Below are 23,584 nucleotides of genomic sequence, written 5' to 3' on the forward strand. Positions count from 1 at the left end.
GCTTCCCTGATAGCTCAGTTGGTAAAAAATCTGCCTGCAGTGCAGAAGACCCTGGTTCAATTTCTGGGTAGGGAAGATCCCCTGGAGGAGGGATAGGGTACCCACTCCAGTATTCTCGGGCTTTCCTTGTGGCTCAGCTGGTAAAGAATCTGTTTGCTATGCGGGAGACCTGGGTTCGATCCCTGGGTTGGGAATATCCCTGGGCTGGGAGAAGGGAAAGGCTATGCACTCCAGTATTCTGGCCTGGAGAATTCCATGGACTGCATAGTCCATGGAGTCGCAAAGAGCTGGACATGACTGTGTGACTTTCACCACCCTAGATTAAGCCCCCATCGCCAGGCACCTAACTTCTGTTTGTGTCTCAAAACTCTTCTCCCTTCAGTTCATACCTTAAAATGCATCATTCCACAACATAATGAGATTACTTCAACTCTAAAACCTCCAGACATCTTTCACTGCCTGAAGAATAAGTTTGAATGTCTTCCTATTGGCTTCAAAAGCCCTCTGTCACACTGACTCACTTTGCAATCTTATCACCCACTACATTGTCCCCTTACTGCAGAAAAAAAAAAAACAAGCACAATTCCACCTCCATGTCATCTCTCACACTGTTTTCACTCTCTAAGGTGCCCAACATAATGCTATTTTTCTATTAAAATAACTCTTTCTTTAAGACCTGATTCACATGCTACATCCTCTGTGAAGCCTTGTCTAAGCCTTGGTGTTTAACCACTCCCTTTCTGCACTCCTGGTACACTTGATGTGAGTGCTTACCTCTTCTGCTTGTGTGATATCTGGGCTTCTGTCTGGGTTCCCCACAGAATAGAGCTCCCTGGAGGGCTCTCTGACAGTCTTCTTCATCTTGCTTATCTTTATGGTCCCCACAAAGCCCAGCACAGTGCGTGACAGAGAAAACTCCATAATCTTTCAGTGGAATCGAATTGCTTTAGGGGAGGATTGGCGGAGTCATTCAAGTCACTTACCTTACAGCATTCAGATCACCATATTCTTTAACTGGGTACAAGACTAGAACAGAGTCTAGACCACTATGTTTCTAAGGAAGCTCAGCATTCTATGCTTCAGTACTGGCCTCAAAGTAAAGAAACAAAAAAATACAGGCATACTACCTTCTGCATAAAGTGTTACAGTGCTCTGCTTTCTTTCCGTAGATGAAGTTGTTGAAACTAGAAAATATTCAGAGAGAAATAGATGAAATCAATTTTAGAAACTTAGAGTAAAAACCATTCTTTTCTCCACAAGAGCTTGTGTACAACATGATAGAAAATCAATGAACCATAACTAAAATTACACAAAAATCCTTGAAATACAGAAATTAGAAGCTGTTACATCATTATATGGAAAAACATGTTAACATTTGGAAATTACATTGTAAGCTATTAATCAATGATTTCCCATTTACACAATATCTCATTTTGTACTTAAAACGATTTTGTACAAGGTAACACTGCCTCTATCCTTACCTAGCCATAATGTATTGGTCCATCATGAACACCTCTCATGAGCTGGGCTGATTATGTGGTCTTTTTTTACAGATGCCACTACTTGATTAAAATTGTTTAGACCAGTAGTGGGCATCTCAAACAGCTGGACAAATCAAGTACTTTCTCAAGAACCAACAGTGAGAAGAATAGTTCATCCCTCTTTCTTCCCCAATTTCCTGCTATGATGGTTAATTTTATTGTCAGCCTAGCTAGTCCATGGTACCCAAATGTTTGGTCAAACATTATTCTAGATGTTTCTACAAAGATATTTTTTAATTGGTAGAATTTGAGTAAAGTAAATTACCCTCCATAATGTGAGTGGGCCTCATCCAATCAGTTGAAGGGTTTAACAGAAAAGACTGACCTCATGGGAAAGGGAATTCTGCCAGCACATTGCATTCAGACTTGATCTGCATCTCTTCCCTGGGTCTCCAAAGATCCTGCAGATTTTGGACCAATTCCATAAAGTAAATCAATCTCTTCCTGTTTCTCTCGTTCTCCCTCTCTCTCGGATGTCCAACACACACATACATCCTGTTCTGTCTCTCTGAAGAACCCTGACTAATAAACCTTGGGAAGAATGAAGCAGAAGCAGAGAGAGATGGCAGACTTAACCTAACTCAAGTTCCCAATTCCTTAGTTCTTAAGATGTACATGCATTTCTTCTCTTGAGTTCTATAGAGTTTCTGAAGATAGTCCCAATCTACTTCAAATTTGCTTTCTGAAAAATACGTTTGTATTACTATCTTTTTAAAGAGCAACAATGACTTTCAGAATGCTTCTTATGACTTAAAAACCTGAAAAACACCTTCCTCTGAGTTTTTAAGACCACCATTCAATGTGCTCTCCTGCTTTTAAAAATATTCTTTATGCTCCCCATTCTAATTTTCCACTCAATTCTACCACATAATAAACAGAGAAATTAAATTAAAGGTCTTAGAAGCCAGCAGTGAATAGGCTTCTAAAATAATTCGGCTTTTCTAGGTAGCTAAGTATCATTAGACTGGATTGGAAAGAAGGCAAAGAATGAGATTCTAACTATTGAATTTAGCTCATACTGGGATTAAGTATCTATTCCAGAAACAGATAAGAAATCAAAGTTGACCTCAGAGGGATTACTGAAATCAAGTTATGTCTTAGGTGGTCTAGATTCTGAAGCCCTATCATCACACACAGTGTAGCTTTGCCAAAGAACTGAAAAAGGAAACATCTGGAGCTTTGCATTCCCTATGGTCTCTGTTGCAAGTATTCAACACTGCTGTTGCAGCAAGAAAGCAGGCACATATAATAAGGGAACAAATGTCCATGGCTTTGTCCAATACAATTTTATCTGCAAATATATACAGCCAGCTGGATTTTGCCCATGGGCTATAGTTTGCTAACTCTTGACTTAAAGTACAGTATTTTGTTTTTTGTAATTTCTTACAGTGACAATATTTATAAATACAAACAATAAACATCCACTGAATATTCTATTTTATTCTGCTTACTTTGCCTTTTAAAGATAAACTAAATCTCCAGTGACAACCCCAAGTTCTCCTTCAAATTAAATAAATTTCTTATTCTATTTCTGTGTTGGTGGTTTAGTCACTAAGTCGTGTATGACTCTTTGTGACCCCATACTATAGCCTGCCAGGGTCATCTGTCCTAGGATTTCCCAGGCAAGAACACTGGAGTAGGTTGTCATTTCCTTCTCCAGGGGCTCTTCCCAACCCAGGGATTGAACCTGGGTCTCCTGCATTGCAGGACAGATTCTCTACCAGCTGAGTCAATCTGTTTTTACCATGTTGCAAATCTTTCCTTTCTTCCTTGCATTCTTTCTTTCCTTACTTTGAGTGAAGAGTGGCAATATTGAGGACACCCAATAGGATTCTGATAAGTAAGAAAACTACAATGAACCCTGCCCATTCCCAGCTAAAAGGGAGCTGTCTGGTGGTCACGAGATGGCTACCATAATAGACAAAGGCTACTGAAGCCTATGAAGGCTTTCTCTTGTGAGCACTTTGGCCTTTGCAGCCCTGAGACCTGCTGTTTCTGGAAGAAAGTGTCACAACCATAATATTCTCTGGTTCTTGTTAAACAGAATTCGTCTTCAGCATTAGTTCTTCACATGTCTGGCTGTCACCAATCATTCGCCCTAATTTTTTTTTTTTTCCTCAGTGCATGGCAATCAGAATCTTATTCCCCCACCACAGGTCAAACCCACATCCCTTGCAGTGGAAGTGAGGAGTCTTAACCACTAGACTGCCAAGGAAGTACAATGCTCCTTATTTTAAAGATATAGGTTGTTTGTTATCAATGGAAACTTCAAAGAACCTAACCTTGATTGATGTCTTCCAGGAGATATTTAAAGACTTTTCTTCTTATCTTTGGATTTCACTTCATTTTCACTTCACTTCATTTCACTTCACTGCCCCATAGAAATTGTTACTTTTAGTAACAGAGCAAAATGATCTTCATGCTCTGAACTAAGCTATTGCCATATCAGTGAATTCTCATGGTAGTCATCTTGTCTGGGAATATTGTCACATTAGTTTTTATGAGACATAACGAAATCAGTGTGAGTACCAGGGGATTCTATTGGAGGAGCTTGGTCTTACATTAAGTGGTGTCTTCATAATTGAATAAGGTCTTCAAGCATTTTGAGTTTCAGTGTTCTCAGTGGACTAGAGTGTAGAAGAGACTTTATGCTTAATAAAGGTATTCCAGTGAGTGCTGGAGCAGCCGTGAAGAGACACCCCATGTCCAAGGTAAGAGAAACCCAAGTAAGACGGTAGGTATTGTGAGAGGGCATCAGAGGGAAGACACACTGAAACCATAATCACAAAAACTGTCAATCTAATCACATGGACCACAGCTTTGTCTAACTCAATGAAACTAAGCCATGTCCTATGGGGCCACCAAGACGGGCGGGTCATGGTGGAGAGGTCTGACAGAATGTGGTCCACTGGAGAAGGGAATGGCAAACCAATTCAGTATTCTTGCCTTGAGAACCCCATGAACTGTATGAAAAGGCAAAATGATAGGATACTGAAAGAGGAACTCCCCAGGTCAGTAAGTACCCATATGCTACCGGAGATCAGTGGAGAAATAACTCCAAAAAGAATGAAGGGACGGAGCCAAAGCAGAAACAATTCCCAGTTGTGGATGTGACTGGTAATAGAAGCAAGGTCTGATGCTGTAAAGAGCAATATTGCATAGGAAATTGGAATGTTAGGTCCATGAATCAAGGCAAATTGGAAGAAGTCAAACAGGAGATGGCAAGAGTGAATGTCAACATTCTAGGAATCAGTGAACTAAAATGGACTGGAATGGGTGAATTTAACTCAGATGACCATTATATCTACTACTGTGGGCAGGAATCCCTTAGAAGAAATGGAGTAGCCATCATGGTCAACAAAAGAGTCCGAAATGCAGTACTTGGATGCAGTCTCAAAAATGACAGAATGATCTCTGTTCATTTCCAAGGCAAACCATCCAATATCACAGTAATCCAAGTCTATGCCCCAACCAGTAATGCTGAAGAAGCTCAAGTTGAACGGTTCTATGAAGACCTACAAGACCTTTTAGAACTAACACCTAAAAAAGATGTCCTTTTCATTATACAGGACCAGAATGCAAAAGTAGGAAGTCAAGAAACACCTGGAGTAACAGGCAAATTTGCCTTGGGAATACGGAATGAAGCAGGGCAAAGGCTAACAGAGTTTTGCCAAGAGAACACACTGGTCATAGCAAACACCCTCTTCCAACAACACAAGTGAAGACTCTACACATGGACATCACCAGATGGTCAACACTGAAATCAGATTTATTATATTCTTTGCAGCCAAAGATGGAGGAGCTCTATACAGTCAGCAAAAACAAGACGGGGATTGACTGTGGCTCAGATCATGAACTCCTTATTGCCAAATTCAGACTTAAATTGAAGAAAGTAGGGAAAACCACTAGACCATTCAGGTATGACCTAAATCAAATCCCTCATGTTATACAGTGGAAATGAGAAATGGATTTAAGGGACTAGATCTGATAGACAGAGTGCCTGATGAACTACGGAGGGAGGTTCATGACATTATACAGGAGACGGGGAGCAAGACCATACCCATGGAAAAGAAATGCAAAAAACGAAATGGCTGCCTGGGGAGGCCTTACAAATAGCTGTGAAAAAAAAGAGAAGCGAAATGCAAAGGAGAAAAGGAAAGATATAAGCATCTGAATGCAGAGTTCCAAAAAATAGCAAGGAGAGATAAGAAAGCCTTCCTCAGCGATCAATGCAAAGAAATAGAAGAAAACAACAGAATGGGAAAGACTAGAGATCTCTTCAAGAAAATTAGAGATACCAAGGGAACATTTCATGCAAAGATGGGCTCAATAAAGGACAGAAATGGTATGGACCTAATAGAAGCAGAAGATATTAAGAAGACGTGGCAAGAATACACAGAACTGTACAAAAAAGATCTTTATGACCAAGATAATCACAATGGTGTGATCACTCACCTAGAGCCAGACATCCTGGAATGTGAAGTCAAGTGGGCCTTAGAAAGCATCACTACGAACAAAGCTAGTGGAGGTGATGGAATTCCAGTGGAGCTATTTCAAATCCTGAAAGATGATGCTATGAAAGTGCTGCACTCAATATGCCAGCAAGTTTGGAAAACCCAGCAGTGGCCACAGGACTGGAAAAGGTCAGTTTTCATTCCAATCCCAAAGAAAGGCAATGCCAAAGAATGCTCAAACTACCACACAATTGCACTCATCTCACACGCTAGTAAAGTAATGCTCAAAATTCTCCAAGACAGGCTTCAGCAATACGTGAACTGTGAACTTCCAGATGTTCAAGCTGGTTTTAGAAAAGGCAGAGGAACCAAAGATCAAATTGCCAACATCCTCTGGATCATCAAAAAAGCAAGAGAGTTCCAGAAAAACATCTATTTCTGCTTTATTGACTATGCCAAAGCCTTTGACTGTGTGGATCACAATAAACTGTGGAAAATTCTGAAAGAGATGGGAATACCAGACCACCTGACTTGCCTCTTGAGAAACCTATATGCAGGTCAGGAAGCAACATTTAGAACTGGACATGGAACAACAGACTGGTTCCAAAGAGGAAAAGGAGTACATCAAGGCTGTATATTGTCACCCTACTTATTTAACTTATATGCAGAGTACATCATGAGAAACACTGGGCTGGAGAAAGCACAAGCTGGAATCAAGATTGCTGGGAGAAATAGCAATAACTTCAGATATGCAGATGACACCACCCTTATGGCAGAAAGTGAAGAGGAACTAAAGAGCCTCTTGATGAAAGTGAAAGAGGAGAGTGAAAAAGTTGGCTTAAGCTCAACATTCAGAAAATTAAGATCATGGCATCTGGTCCCATCACTTCATGGGAAATAGATGGGGAAACAGTGGAAATAGTGGCTGACTTTATTTTTCTGGGCTCCAAAATCACTGCAGATGATGATTGCAGCCATGAAATTAAAAGACGCTTACTCCTTGAAAGGAAAGTTATGACCACCTAGACAGCATATTTAAAAGCAGAGACATTACTTTGCCAACAAAGGTTCATCTAGTCAAGGCTATGGTTTTCCCAGTGGTCATGTACGGATGTGAGAGTTGGACTGTAAAGAAAGCTGAGCACTGAAGAATTGATGTTTTTGAACTGTGGTGTTGGAGAAGACTCTTGAGAATCCCTTGGACTGCAAGGAGATCCAACCAGTCCATTCTAAAGGAGATCAGCTCTGGGTGTTCTTTGGAAGGAATGATGCTGAAGCCGAAACTCCAGTACTTTGGCCACCTGATGTGAAGAGCTGACTCATTGGAAAAGACTCTGATGCTGGGAGGGATTGGGGGCAGGAGGAAAAGGGGACAACAGAGGATGAGATGGCTGGTTGGCATCACCGACTCGATAGACATGAGTTTGAGTGAACTCCGGGAGTTGGTGATAGACAGGGAGGCCTGGCATGCTGCAATTCATGGGGTCACAAAGAGTCGGATATGACTGAGTGGCTGAACTGAACTGAACTGGAGGCCCATGGAGAATTCTGCCTCTTAAACCAGACACAAAATTCTCCTACAACTAAGCAACATTCACTGTCTAAAGAAAAATACCTTGGGAAGAAAGTCAATTTTCCCTGCAATTTCTCATACCAGAGATAAAACCCACAAGTTGTAGTGTACTCTTAAGTGTGCTAAAATTATATTTTTCAGAAAAGAAAAATATTATGCTTGTTTTCAGAAGTAGTCTTATGATCATTTTTATAATACTGAATACATCTTTTAAACTTAGTTAATTGCTATAATGAGTCATTCAGCTTTATTATCTCCATCTATTCCTATAGAATTTCAATTTCACATCAAGTATCATGTCTTCAATGATGAAAGAAAGCATCTCTTATTTAGTCCTTCTTGAAGCTTTGTATATACCAAAGTAGTACAATAATCATTTAAAGCTTCTGATTAATGGTTCTATGATTTCTGTCTTCAATTTCTTCATATGAACCCAAATTTTCTTTTAAATTTAGAAAGATTATAGTTTCCCATTAACATAAGAAGTCTAACTCTTTCAGTATGTACATATACAGACAGTCCGCAACTTGGGATAGTGTGATTTACGACTTCTTTTTTTTACTGTACAGTGGTGCAAAGGCCATATGCATTCAAGTAGAAACTGTATTTTGAATTTTGGATTTTGATTGCTTTCTAGGATAACAATAATGCATTATGGTATTCTCTTGTGATGCTGGGCAGCACAGTAAGCCACAGTTCCTAGTCAGCTACACAATCACAAGGGTAAATAACCGATACAACTATTCTGTACCCATACAACCATCTTTTTCACTTTCAAAAGGTACAGTGTTCAATAAATTACATGAGTTATACAACATGTTAGTATGAGATAGGCTTTGTGTTAGATGATTTTGCCCAACTGTTTAAAGAAGGCTCAGCTAAGTTTTGATGTTAGGTTATTATTATTGTTCAGTCGCTAAGTAGTGTTCAATTCTTTGCAGTCCCATGGGTTGCAGCATGCCAGGCTTCCTTGTCCTTCACTATCTCCAGGAGTTTGCTCAAATTCATGTCCATGGAGTTGGTGATGCCATCCAACTATCTCATCCTTTGTTGCCCTCTTTTCCTCCTGTTAAGTAGGTATTTTGACTTATGATATTTTCAACTTAGGATGAGTTTATTGAGGCATAATGCCATCATAAGTGATGGAAGATCTGTATATAGACTGAATCACATGTGGACTGTTTTTAAAGACATATTTACAGTAGAAAAGTAAATTAGTTATTCATTATATTAATTTCCTAGAACTGTCTTGATATGTATCCACAAACTCAATCCCTTAAAACAATAGATATTTATTCTCTCACATTTCTGGAAGTCAGAAATATATCAAAGTGTTAGCACAACCATATTCCTTCCAAAGTCTCTAGTAAAGAATCCTTTTTTTGTTTCTTCCAGGTTTGGGTGGCTACCAGAAATCCTATGTGTTCCTTAGTTTGTAGATGTATCATTTCAACCTCTGACTCCATCTTTACATTGGATTTTCCCTTGTGTCTTCTCCTTTTCTTTTCTATGTCATTGGACATAGGGCCCACACTAATCCAGGATGATCTCATCTGAAAGCTTTAGCTTAAATACATTTTCAAAGACCCTTTGTCCAAATGTACCCATATTTGTAGGTTCGTGGTGGACAGATCTTGAGGTGGAGGCACCATTTAACTCACTAAACTCAAGCACTATGAGTGCCTTCCCACCCCTCAGATTAATAATTTATATAGTCATTTTACTTATTTGAGTCTGCAGTTGACCTGAAATCTAATTTTTCTAAATAGTAAATAAGTAAGTGTAATTAAAAAGGATATTTATTGAGTCCAAGAATGCATTTTGAAATCACTAGAATTATTTTTCCATGAAGTGCTCAATGTAAAATATATTACAAAAATAATATTTTAAAATACAAAGAAAAAGTTAACTATAATGAGAAACAAAAATTTGGGAGACAATAGAGCTGGGCAAGGGCACACAGAAAGTAAATTAGTAACATCTGCGAAGGCCAATATTTTTAAGTTCTCTAGAGTAAACCTAGTAAAACTATGATTTAAAAATAGAATGAAAAAAATTGGTGCTGTGCCCTTGATTTACTTCATGATGACAGTCTTGAAATAAGTACTAAATAAGCACAGAAAATAATTTCAGAATGAAAAATTTACCATTTTAAAACATAAGCAGTATTTCATTTTGACAATTTTAGCTAAAATAATCTATAAATAACTTAAGACAATTCAAGATCTCAAAGTGTAAAAACTGTAAAAACATCAAGCACTCTTCTATTAGAATTATTATTAAAAGATGAGCATTACCTGAACTGTGATTACCATTGTCCAGCTGCTGCATTGAGTTGTTTGATGTTTTAGTTCCTTCCATTCCTGCACTTAAGCATTCTGAAAAGACACATGGGGTAAAGAGAGAAATACACATTAGCATTTCTCACTCCCGGAGAAAATCACATTTTTTTTCACATTCCTTGGGCCATTTGGGGATTGCAGTTGCCAATAAAAACATGAATTATGACAGGAAAGCAAACATCTCAAAAAAATTTATCCTGGTATGAACTTTTCACTTGATCTTCCTTCCTATTTGGCATACCCCCATTTTAGGCCCACAGTACCACTCACCACCCTCCGGTCTTATATTCAAGTCAAAGCATTTCTTCTTCTAGACTTCAATGCACTTAGTCTATCTCCAGTTGTGAAAAGGTGTTTTACTATGTTACAGACATTTCAGGCACCAGTGAGGAAGGAGAAGTTTAGCACTGATGTGTTGACTGGATGCTCATATAGAACAACAAATGAAAGTCGCTCAGTCGTGTCCAACTCTTTGCAACCCCATGGACTATACAGTCCATGGAATTCTTCAGGCCAGAATACTGGAATGGGTAGCCTTTCCCTTCTCAGAGGATCTTCCCAACCCAGGGTTCAAACCAAGGTCTCCCACATTGCAGGAGGATTCTTTACCAGCTGAGCCAGAGCAACAAAGGAGTATCCTAAACACTGTTGAAATCACATCACATAGACAAGTGTCTATTAAGTTCAAATTTTACAAGGCAAGCTCCAAATGAAAAATGTTAGTAAGCATTTTTTGAGTAGCAACTCCTGGCAAAGTACTCGCTAAGCACAGAAACATCATAATGAACAATACCCTTTTCTCTCTATGAGCCTGAGGTCCAGGGAAGAAACTAACTGTATAAACAATGATAACATAAAGTTTTAGTGTGAGGTAGATATATACATAATGTCCAGAAGTTTAAAAGAAGATGTTTTTAACTCTAAAACAGCAGGGGTAAAGGATTAGGAAAGACTTCCTACAATAAACGATATTTGAGCTCAATCTTAGATGAGGAGTTTTCTAGGAAAATAAAAGGAAGAAGAAAACTGCACACAAAGAATGGCATTTAGAAGAAGGCATGAAGCCATTTGGAGGTTTCAAAGAACTACACATGGTTGGGTATTGCCATTATATGAGAAAAACTGGATATATGATTAGAACTGAGGCTGGATACTGGCAGGCTCCAACTGTGGCAGGCTCTAATTGTGGAAGGCATAAAACTCAAAGTATTCACAAGGAAATAATACATTTCTAGTGCATCTACAGTATCTGAAAAACAAAGAGAAACATTTTAGGATAAAATTCAATGCACAGTGGGTTTTTTGGAGAAATTTTGAATACACTGAAAGTGAATTCGCTCAGTCGTGTCTGACTCTTTGCAACCCATGGACTGTAGCCTTTAGAGTTTAAATATGATGGCTTTGTTATTGACCAGTGATCAAAGATGAGCAAATTACCTGGAATAGAAATATGTGCCAGGCACAAGGCTAAGTGTTTACATATATAGATAGATAGATAGATAGATATAAATGCACTTGATAGCATTATTCCCATTTTGCCAACAAGGAAGCTGAGCTTCTGGGACATTGACTCCTGGTAGGCTACAGTCCATGGGGTCACAAAGAGCTGGACACGACTGAGCAATGTCACTTTCAGTGTATTCAAAATTTCTCCAAAAAACCCACTGTGCATTGAATTTTATCCTAAAATGTTTCTCTTTGTTGTTCAGATACTTTAGATGCACTAGAAGTGTATTATTTCCTTGTGAATACTTTGAGTTTTATGCCTTCCACAATTAGAGCCTGCCACAGTTAGAGCCTGCCAGTATCCAGCCTCAGTTCTAATCATATATCCAGTTTTTCTCATATAATGGCAATACCCAACCATGTGTAGTTCTTTGAAACCTCCAAATGGCTTCATGCCTTCTTCTAAATGCCATTCTTTGTGTGCAGTTTTCTTCTTCCTTTTATACACGACCCACTCCCTTTTAGCTACTATTTACTTTAATAAAACATTGTTTTAAAATAATTTTTGAACACTTAGGAATAGATTTTTGCTAATTTGCATGTTATTTATTTCAGTCTCTCCATGTCAACAGGTGATATCATCCTCATTTTACAGATGAAAAAATTTAGACTCACCTTGATGAAGCAATTTGGCCATAGTAACCCAGCTTGGGCTTAGCTGGTGGCTCAGATGGTAAAGAATCCACCTGCAATGTGGGAGACCTGGGTTCGATCCCTAGGTTGGGAAGATCGCCTGGAGAAGGGAATGGCTATCCACTCCAGTATGCTTGCCTGGAGAATCCCATGGACAGAGAAGCCTGGTGGGCTACAGTCCATGGGGTCACAAAGAGTCAGATACAACTGAGCAACTTACACTTTCATCCCAGTTTATAAGCTGCTCCAATTGTCAAATTTTTCTTGTGTGAATAGTTCTTGCAACAGTGGGCAGAAACGAAGAGTTGGTTCCTAAGAAATACACTAGGATAAATACACTACCTATCCGTGGCATGCTAAGTCACCTCAGTCATGTCTGAATCTTTGTGACGCCATGGACTGTAGCCTGCAAGGCTCCTCTGTCCATGGGAATTCTCCAGGCGAGAATACTGGAGTGGATTGTCATGCCTTCCTCCAGGGGGGTCCTCTCAACCCAGGGATCGAACCTATATCTCTCAAGTCTCCTGTATTGGCAGGAGGGTTCTTTACCACTAGCCTCACCTGGGAAACCCAAACTTAACCCAATTAAGAGAGTTGGAGAAGCAAGTCCCAGCCATGTTTCTGTAGAAACAATGAGAGACAAAGGTCTGAAAGAGCACATCAACAGCAAGTCCATAGAATCAGGATTATTATAAAGACACATGGGCACAAGCATTTTGAATTCTGAATCTGAATAGGAAAAGCCAAGCTAAGGAAGAAGATTTGAGACATTTGCCAAAATTCATGGGCCAAACCCACCACTCCCTCACTAGATTGTAAGCTCCAGGGGGGCAGGGATTTTCATCTAGGTTTTTCATTCTTCATCCTCAGTGCTTAAAAGAGTGGTTTGCACAGTTTCCTGGCATGCAGCTGGCTTAAGCTGGCTTAAAAATTAAGGTCAACACAACCCTATAGTTACGTACAGTTCACAGAAAAAGAAGTATACATGTCTCCTAGTCATTTAGAAAAAAGCTCAACATCATTTATGGTAAAAGAAATACAAAATAAAACTACTCAGAAATGCTATTTCTCACTTATAAGATCATCAAAACTAAAAAAACTGGAGAATATACTCTGCAAAACTGTAGAGAAATAAGTATGCCAATATACTGCTGGTTGGAATGTAAAATGTTACCACTTCAGTAATGGAAAATTTGACAATAGCAGTTACATAAGCATTTTCCTTTTGACCCAGCCATATCACTTCCCAAAAACTATCCCAAAGCTATATAGGCAACAGTTAAAATATATTAATATATGTACAGAAGACAGGTCATTGCTACATTGTAATAGCAAGACTTCTAGAAATAATCCAAATCATAGGGAACTAGTTTTCTAAATTATAGAACATCCACAAAATGAAGTACAATGAAACCCTTAAAAAGAATGAGGAATATCTTTATAAACTATTATGGAGTGATCTCCAGGACATATTGTTACATAAAAAAAGTAGGACAGATAAAAGTGTATATAGTATCAAATTCTGTGATATGCAGCTACACTAAAGCAATGCTTACAGAAAAATTGATAGCTTTAAATACTAATAACAAAGCAGGAATTACCTAAAGAAGTTAAAAACAAAATAGAAAGATGAAAATAATAAAAGGAAGAGCAAAACTCAACAAAACAGAAAACAAGTAATACAAAAATTAACAAAATTAAAAGCTGGTTCTTCAGGAGTTCCCTGCTTGTCCAATGGTTAGAACTCAGCACTTTGACTAGAGAAGTTCAGATTCAATTTCTGGTCAGGGAACTAATATCCTACAAGCCACAGCACAGCTCAAAAAACAATAGTATGTGAAGAACGTTTATAATCCAATAATTTTAAAAATCAATTAAAAAAAACAGGCAAGTGACTTGAACAGACACTTTACCAAAAAAAAAAAAGATTCAGATTACCAATAAATACACAAAAAAGATGTTTAATATTAGTAATCATAGAGGAAATGCAGATTTAAATCAGTGAGATAATGATTATGCACCTATTACTATGGCTAAAGTTAAAAAGACTGATAATATATATTGGCAAAAATGTAAAACAACTAAAACTTTCACACATTATTAGTGGGAATATAAAAAAGTATAACTGCACTAGAAAATTTATAGTAGTTTTTTCCAAAAGTCAAACACATGCCCACATAAAACCTTACCATTTCAATCCTAAGTATTTACCCAAGAGAAATAAAAATATATGTCCACACAAAGACTTGTGCATGAATGTTCACAGAAGTTTTATTCACAATAACCAAAAGCTAGAAACAACCCAAATGCCAATCGGCAGATAGCTAAGTTATCTGTATAATGGAATACTGTTCAGCAGTAAAAAGGAACACACACGAATTGATGAATCTCAAAAATCATTCCTTTGAGTGAAATAAAGTAGACACAAAAGAGCACATATCAGACACCACAAAAAGAGTAAACTAATATAAAATGCTAACTAATCTATGCTGACAAATGGCAGATCATTGGTTGCCCATAGATGATGGGTGTAAAAACAAGGAAGGACTACTAGCATACATGAAGGAATATTTGGGGAACGATGGATATGTTTTTTATCTTGTTTGTGATAGTAATTACAGAACTATACGACTGTCAAACCTCATCAAATTGTAACTTTTAAATGTACCCGGTTAATTACATATAAATTATCCCTCAGTTTAATTAAAAACAATGTCAGAAACATCAGGTTTTAACACACATAATATTAGAACATGCATCTACACAAATAAACATGAAAGAAAATACAAATGAAAACCCCTTGGCATTGGAAATAATGTTTAAAAAAACCTTTTCCATCTAAGTCAAAATCATCAGTAGAAGTAAGATTGTTTTGTGATTTGACTACTAGTGAAACCTCTTAGTCACTTTGAGCACTCGCTTTGAGTTTCCTTTCCCAAATCATCATTGTCATATGCCTGAGCAACTATACACCGCCCACACAGGAGACATTGTATAGGCATGACTATGCAAACACATACTCCAAAGCCTTCCTCCAGTGAGTGAAAAAGGCTCTCAGAAACAGCACATGGTTTTCTTGTGTGATTTAACAGATTTTATCTATACAAAATCCTGTGCTTTGCTGGGCTGTACTGACTAAAAAAGTTAGAAATAGGCATTTCTAATATTTCACAATTCCTAGTAAAATCCCTGATTTAGTAACTGTTTATTAACCAAAGTAGAACATATATTATGCCATAATTAATCAATATAGTGGCTTAAATTATTATTTCTAATATATGCAGATGGTAAACAAAAAGTAAAGATTTTCTGCTGTTTCATTCATTTGCAAGGTTTGGGGAGAATACAAACAAGCAGTAAGGAGCCCGAACAAATGAATTTAAGCTGAAAGAATCCTAAAATTGAAGCAAAACTATAGCCTAAAATATTTGGCTATGCTCTAATAAAATGACCATATAGCTATAAAAGAGAATAATGTAGAAGAACTTTATTTTTACATTTCTTTTAATATTTCTCTCCAGAACTTGAGACTTCTATGCTAGTATTGACCTAATTAAAAGTCATTTTTATGGTTTTTTGTGGTATTTACATCTTTATTTGTCATCTTTTCGTTATTTAACATTTAATGAACTTACTATCAAAATACTTTTTAAAAAGAGGAACATAGAATACATTAAAATATATTCAATATATTTCAATACACTTAAATCTGTGCGAATATTCTGATATTTTACACAAGGAGGACCAAATAATAGAATTATTGCATTTTTCATTTGGTGTTTCAAGCTTCTGACTTCAAAACTGCAAATTATCATAACAAATACAGAACTGGATCATTTTGAATAAAGCAATGGTGGGAAAATATGAGAGATTTGAGTTTTACTTCACTCTGCTTCTTTCCCAAATTACTTAAAATAATTAAATTTATATACTCTAGTTCTCCCCTCTGCAAAATGCAGACTGTTATTCTTAATAAGTAAGGAATAACTAGTGAAAGGCATCTGAAGAGCACTACAAACTGAGGTTTAAAAGCCAGTAAAAAGGAAACTACATTTCTCCTAAAGATTCAAGCTTCATTTTAAATAAATGCAACTCTGAGACTGAGATCTTAATCACACAAAGACCCGGAAATCAAAATCACACTGCTAGAACAACCTTATTTAGCTATACTGAGCACGTAACTTTTTCTAATCACCAGTATGGTAAAGTCAATACAGTACAGAAAGCTTTATCATAACTCTCTGGCTTCAGAAAACTTAAAATATCAACCTTAACATTTTAGTTAGTATGTTTGTACTGTGTTTTATAAAACTGCATGTTGTGGATATAGGTTAGACATACAAGTATTATTTCCCAACAGTTTTTAGAGTTATGAATGGATTCAAACAAGAAGAGACCTTGAATTGTCTCCTTTTTTTTAGAAGTTCTGAAAATAAGATGAATTGTTAGCCAAGTAGTCTAATTATATTTCTTTCTCTAATGCAATAATTTTCACATTGGGAACTAGTGGAAATCCATGATAGTCAGCCAGAAAATCCATAAACTTTGTAACTTTGGGAGAAGTTTTACAATAATGTACCATTTTATTTCTGATATATAATTTAAAAGTACTACCACCCTGTAGGAATAATTGAAAGCATAGCCAATTTCCCCCCGCATTTTGTTATTTTCTAAATAGCAAACAGTAATGGAGAGACTAAACAAAACAACAGCTGGAATAACAGACTCATGTGATTTTTTTCTCTACTAAAGCTACCTGAAAAGTAATGCAGTAATTTTATGAGAAATATTGCACGTAAAGGAAATGAGCTTTTTTTTTCTGCCTCCTAAGATGATGATCAGTCTTTCACTAGTAGTTTTCACTGAGATGGTGTCTGAGTGACCACCTATCACATGTATTAGAGCTTTTGGACTGGTGGAGGGAAGCTGGAAGCTGCATTAATAATACTTATTTATGCAGTTACAATAGCTAAGCTTTAATAAATGCCTGTATCATGGAGCTTTCAATCCAATAGGAATAATACACAGTAACCAAATAATCACACAAGTATATGAAACTGTAATAGCAATAAGTGAAAAGTATATAAAATGTACTTTGAGTAACTTATAGTAGTACTGAGGTGATAGGCAGTCTCTAAGATGGTCCCTACTTTCTTGGTAATTGTGTCTTTATAAATCCCCTCCTCTTGCACGTGGGCTGGATAGGACTTCCCTGGTGGCTCAGACGGTAAAGCGTCTTGCTTACAATGCAGGAGACCTGGGTTCGATCCCTGGGTTGGGAAGATCCTCTGGAGAAGGAAATGGCAACCCACTCCAATACGCTTGCCTGGAAAATCCCATGGACAGAGGAGCCTGGTGGGCTACAGTCCACTGGGTCGCAAAGAGTCAGACACGACTGAGAGACTTCACTCACTTCACTCACTTCTAACAAATGCGATACAGCAGAAATGATAGAATGTCAGTGCCAAGATTAAGTTATAAAAAGACTATGGCTTCTACCCTCATGGTTTCTCTCTCACTCACTCTTGGGTCACTGTGAGAGAATAAATATTTGTCTGAGGGTAGTTTATTATGCAGCAAGAGGTAATTGATACAAGACCCAATGAACAAGATGCTGATAATAAGAAAGAGAATGAGAAACAGAGCAGTCCAAATAGAAGTACTTTTATATGCAGAGAATGTGTATCTGGAGGGAATAAGATCTGAAGAAAGACTGGAGCTAAAAAAAAAAAAAAGTTTCAGCTTTTGCTATTAATCTAATCTTCCATAATGATTTCAGATCTTTTTCCTGAGACAAGTGTATTTTCCTATGGAAGGAGAACAGAAAAGAAAAACAAATGCTTGCCAGGAACACATGTATACCTGTGGCGGATTCATTTTGATATTTGGCAAAACTAATACAATTTTGTAAAGTTTAAAAATAAAATAAAATTTAAAATTTAAAAAAAAATGAAATGTCTTTTAAAATGAAAACTATCTCCTTTATGTGTCTCATGGCTTAATATTTCAATTATCATGATCCTTGCTTCCAAAAAGGAAAGAAACTGAAATGTAAAATAAGAGATTTGGGCTTCTTTTGTGGCTCAGCTGGTAAAGAATCTGCCTGCAATGTGGGAGACCTGGGTTCCATCTCTGGCTTGGGAAGATCGAATAACAATTGGGAAGATGGAATAACAATGTCAAAAGCTGATCCTGGTAACACAATACATCTATTCTGTGTTCTTATACTTTAATTTATGAACGTTATTTACATTTTAAAATACATTAACTTAGTAGCACACAACAACTGTTCAGTAAACAAAACATTGAGTAGAAACCCAAAGTTTTAGCAGAGACAAAACTAGAAAAAAACACCACAATTAGAGTAACAAAATCAACTAGCCTTTTGGCTAATGTTAAAATAAATAAATTTCCACTTATTACCTCTGTAATATTGCACAGATTACTCTCTGAAACAGTTGCTCTATCTACATTTATGGGAATTTAATATCTGATAGGAATAGGCATTCAAATTCCTAAGGGGAAGAATGATTATATCATTGGTAAATGATACTGAGGGAACTAACTAGCCACTTGGGAAAAAATATGGATAGGAAACGTGCTAATAAAAACCATATTGCTGGGACTAATTTTTGTGTATGTGACAATAGTCACAAAGTCTGCATCATTTTAGTAGGACACCGTATTAATAAAAGTCATATTGTTGGGCTAACTTTTTTTCAGGCAATTACCATCACACAGTCCAAAACTAGGTAATGAAAACAAATTTGTTCCCTACTCAAGGTAGATGTTGTACAAATGTGTATCAGTGATCACAAGGGTCAGTGTTTTTGGTGAATAGATAGTGAATATATACATATATCAGATATACAAAGATATGGGCATACCACATTTTACTGCGCTTCACTTTACTATGTTTTTTACAAATTGCAGGTTTATGGAAACCCTGTGTTGTGAGATGATGGTTAACAATTTTTAGTAGTAAAGTATTTTTTAATTAAGGTGTATACATTGTTATTTATACATAATGCTATTGCACACTTATACACTACAGTGTAGTGTTGTTATTTAGCCTCTCGGCTGTGTCCGACTCTTCTGTGACCTCTATGGACTGTAGCCTGCCAGGCTCCTCTGTCCATGGGATTTCCCAGGCAAGAATGTTGGAGTCGGGTGCCATTCCCTTCTTCAGGAGATCTTTCTGACCCAGGGATCAAACCCACAATGCTTATGTCTCCTGCATTACCAGTAGATTCTTTACTGATAAGCCAGCAGGGAAGTCACAGTATAGTGTAGACATAATTTTTTTCTTTAGACAAAACTTTTACATGCACTGGGAAACCAAAAATTTGTGTGTCCCAGTTTATTGTGATATCTACTTTATTGTGGTGGTCTGGAACCAAACCCACAATATCTCCAAAAAACACCTTATATTCTAGGATATTAATGCTTATATAGTTTATAATTCTTAGAAAAAAACAAAAAGTTGGTCTGTAGGGGCCAATTAAATAAGTTATGAAGTAATATCTATAAAAGAGCTTTGGAAACTATAAAATGATAATTATGATATAATTTTTTGAATGTTTTTCATATTCAGACATAGTATTAAGTGCTTTATATATATAATTTAACTCAATCCTCATAGCAATCCTAGATACCATCTCAGGGAGTTTGGGTAAATTCTCCCAATTTAAAAATATTGGCAGCTAATTCAAAATTTCAAAAATATTACATGAGCCAGTCAAAAGTGTCTCTAAGCCAGATCCAGCCCATGGACTGCCACATCACTGTCTTTGATGTGGAAATTAAAGACAAGGCCAAATTGAGAGTCTTGAAACATTTAAAATTAGGGATCTAATGAAGGAAGTAAAGTTAGCAGAAACAATGAAGAAAAGTAGAAGGTAAATGTGGGGTCTTGAAACCAGGGAAAGAGAAGTTTTCAAGACACAAGTAATCAAGGCCAAGTCATATATGAAAAATTTTAAAGTAAGGAGTAAGAGACATTATGATTTGCTAACAAAATTCAGAGACCATTAAGAGCTGTAAGAGAGTAGTAGTGTCAGTACAGAGGCAATAGAGAACAATGGCAAGGACCCAAGCAGAAGCAACTGTCAACAACTGTAGACTTGCTCTTTCAAGAATTTTTACCCTGAAAGTATCAGAGAATGAGACAGTAACTTTATCTTTTCATGTCAAATCTGAAAGAGAGAGATGGGGCAATGTCTGAAACTAGAAGGACTTTTCTAGTGGGTATTTGAGTTGTACAGCGTATTTGTAGACAGAGGCAGCGCTAGCAGTTACAAGAGTGGAGGAGGCTAACTGGCAGGCAGGATCCTAGAGGTTGTGGGAGGGGATGAGACAAATGCAAAATGAAGGTTTGCTTTTGAAGAGGCTGACACTTGGTTCTTCAGAGCGAAGCATAAAGGGCAAGAGTGGTTACAGATACCAGAGACATTTTGAGGAAGTTTAGGCTGACAAACATTTTCTGAGTATACCTGGGCCTCCTGAGTGGTGCAGTGGTAAAGACTCCACCTGCCAATGCAGGAGACCCAAGAGACACAGGTTTGATCCCTGGGTCAGGAAGATCCCCTGGTGGAGGGAATGGTAACCCACTCCAGTATTCTTGCCTGGGAAATCCCATGGACAGAGGAGCCTGGTGGGCTACAGTCCATGGCATAACAGAGTTGGACCTGACTGAGAAACTGAGCAGACACAAACACGCAGGTGGACAAACACTTTGTGAGTATACCTACTCAGTGTCAGGTAGCTGTGCAGAGCTTTAGGAATAGTAGAATGAATAAGGCAAGGTGCTGGCTCTCAGAAACCTTAACATTTGCGGAAGTTAAATTCCACATTGGATGAAGGGTAAATCTGAAGGTGAGCAGCCTGTAGAGCTGGGACAATGGGGATAGTTTAGGTGATGAAGAAAGACCTGAAATGGTGTTCTTAATCTTGGCTCCCATCAGAATTACCTACAAAAATTTGTGAAAGTCCAGATGCCCTGAAATTTGCATTTAGGCTTCAGATAGCATCACTGCATCTTTAATATTTTAGGCCCTGTGGGTGACTCTATCTGGAAACTAACTTCAAATTATTGGCTCAGAACAACCTCTGAGTAACGTCTAAGAGAGAGTCAGTAAAGGGCAGATACAATGATTTTTTTTTTTTGGAGAATGAAAACAACTAGACTTAATTATTTTGAACCTACCACTCACTACTTACTACATGAACATTTTTTTTTCCAAAAGTGTCAATATCACAAAAATAAATCATAAAACCAGACATTCTCAAATTATGTAATAGATGCTCATGTGTGCTCAGTCGTGTTCCACTCTTTTCGACCCCATGGACTATAGCCTACCAAGCTCCTCTGTCCATGGGATTTTCCAGACAAGAATACTGGAGTGGGTTGCCATTTCCTCCTGCAGGAGATCTTCCCAACCCAGGGATTGAAACTGCATTCCCTGCATTGCAGGCAGATTCATAAACCATAGGGAAAGATGGCATAGTATTCCATAGTAAATTAACAAAATGGCAAGGACAAAGAAAAATCACTAAGCAACTTAAAACTTTATGTGAGAACACCCTTTGAACACACTTAGGCTCCCCTCTGTTGACAGGAAAAAAAAAAAAAAATCAGATTCTGCTTTCTCCTTTTAGCTGTGATCCTGTCTCTTTTCTTTGCTACCAAACTTCTAGAATTAGTGGTATGAGCCCTCAGCCTCCATTTCCTATCCACTCATGCCCTTCTCAAGGTTAGCAATCTTGTGGCTCCTACGTCCTTCCATTCAGGCCACAATTTTGAACGTCATCAGGCCCTTTACAGTCAACCTTTAGGCCTTTCTTCAGTGCTTATGCTCCTGGACTGCTTGGCATATTTTGATGCTATTAACCATTTTCAGAGAAGGCAATGGCACCCCACTCCAGTACTCTTGCCTGGAAAATCCCATGGACGGAGGAGTCTGGTAGGCTGTGGTCCATGGGGTCGCTAAGAGTCGGGCACGACTGAGTGACTTCACTTTCACTTTTGACTTTCATGCATTGGAGAAGGAAATGGCAACCCACTCCAGTGTTCTTGCCTGGAGAATCCCAGGGACGGGGGAGCCTGGTGGGCTGCCGTCTATGGGGTCACACAGAGTCGGACGTGACTGAAGTGACTTAGCAGCAGTAGCAGTATTAACCACTTTCCTCTTCTGCAGCCATGAAATTAAAAGCTGTTTGCTCTTTGGGAAAAAAGCTATGACAAATCTAGACAGCATATTAAAAAGCAGAGACATTACTTTGCCAACAAAGGTCTGTATAGTCAAAGCTATGGTTTCTCCCGTAGTCATGTATGGATGTGAGAGTTGGACCATAAAGAAGACTTAGCACCAAAGAATTGATGCTTTTGAACTGTGGTGTTGGAGAAGACTTTTGAGACTCCCTTGGATAGCAAAGAGATCAAACCAGTCAGTCATAAAGGAAATCAGTCCTGAATATTCATTGGAAGGACTAATGCTGAAGCTCCAATACTTTGGCCACCTGATATGAAGAGCTAACTCATTAGAAAAGACCCTGATGCTGGAAAAGATTGAAGGCAGGAGGAGAAGGGGGGACGACAGAAGACGAGATGGTTGGATGGCATCACCAACTCAATGTACATGAGTTTGAGCAAACTCTGGGAGATGGTGGAGGACACGGAAGTCTGGTGCACTGCAGTCCATGGGGTGGGGCCACGAAGAGTCAGACACAACTGAGCAAGGGAACAACAACTAAAACCCCTTCCTTCCTGCACCTCTATCACCACCGTATGCTTCTCCCTATCTGTCTCCTTCTCCACAAGCCTGCCTGTATCCTCAGGCACCTTTGTAAAGGTATTTCCCCAGGTCTCACCTGTTCCTCTTTCACCATCATCCCCCACCTCCAGAACTTGAATTGGGCCTCAGTACAGTTGATTTCTCCTTGTTTTATCACTTCAGTCACAGTTTAGCTCCCTCGGCCTTCATATAGGCTGTTTGACTTTCTGGAATATTCATCCCCTCAACTTTCCTTGCCTGGCTGTTTTATGCTCTTCTTCATTTTAAACCTCGCTTCCAAAGAGCAGTTTTCCCTGATCTTCAGAACAGATCAGGCTTACCAATTACACATTGCCATGTCACCCTATATTTCTCTTAACTCATTTTATTTTATGAAATTATTTGTGATGATTAATTTAATGTCTACCTTTCCTAACAGATTCTAAGCTCTGTGAGAGCAAGATCTATGTTTCTGCAACAGAACATTGTGTCTGACACACGGCAAACACCTCCTTACCTACTGATTGACAGAAAAAGCTAGTCCGTGTTGTGAACCTTGACTTATTTTTCCTAAACAAGAATCTCAGTCCTTATGCCACTGTTTCTCACCACTCAAATGCTTGCTGTTATTTCAAGTATATCACACCAAAAAATCATGGATTTTCCCACATATACTTGCCACATCTGTTTTCCCCTCTATTTTTTGTTGCTATGGAGGAGTTCCAAGCTCAGCTCATGCACTAAAAAGCTGAGTAATGTCTTT

General features: G+C 38.0%; 1 protein-coding gene across 1 annotated transcript in view; it reads right to left on the bottom strand.

Annotated features, from left to right (window-relative positions):
* LOC113878567 (cell surface glycoprotein CD200 receptor 1) overlaps positions 1–23,584 on the bottom strand; it is a 41,980-nt gene that overhangs the window by 10,109 nt on the left and 8,287 nt on the right. Inside the window, exons 2-3 of the mRNA XM_027519821.1 lie at positions 9,866–9,946; positions 1,128–1,184 (exon numbers count right to left, since the gene is read on the bottom strand). Coding sequence (XP_027375622.1) covers positions 1,128–1,184; positions 9,866–9,946 — 138 coding nt within the window. The remainder of the gene's footprint in view (positions 1–1,127; positions 1,185–9,865; positions 9,947–23,584) is intronic.

The sequence above is a fragment of the Bos indicus x Bos taurus genome, chromosome 1 (assembly GCF_003369695.1).
Source record: "Bos indicus x Bos taurus breed Angus x Brahman F1 hybrid chromosome 1, Bos_hybrid_MaternalHap_v2.0, whole genome shotgun sequence".
Classification (NCBI taxonomy): Eukaryota; Metazoa; Chordata; class Mammalia; order Artiodactyla; family Bovidae; genus Bos; species Bos indicus x Bos taurus.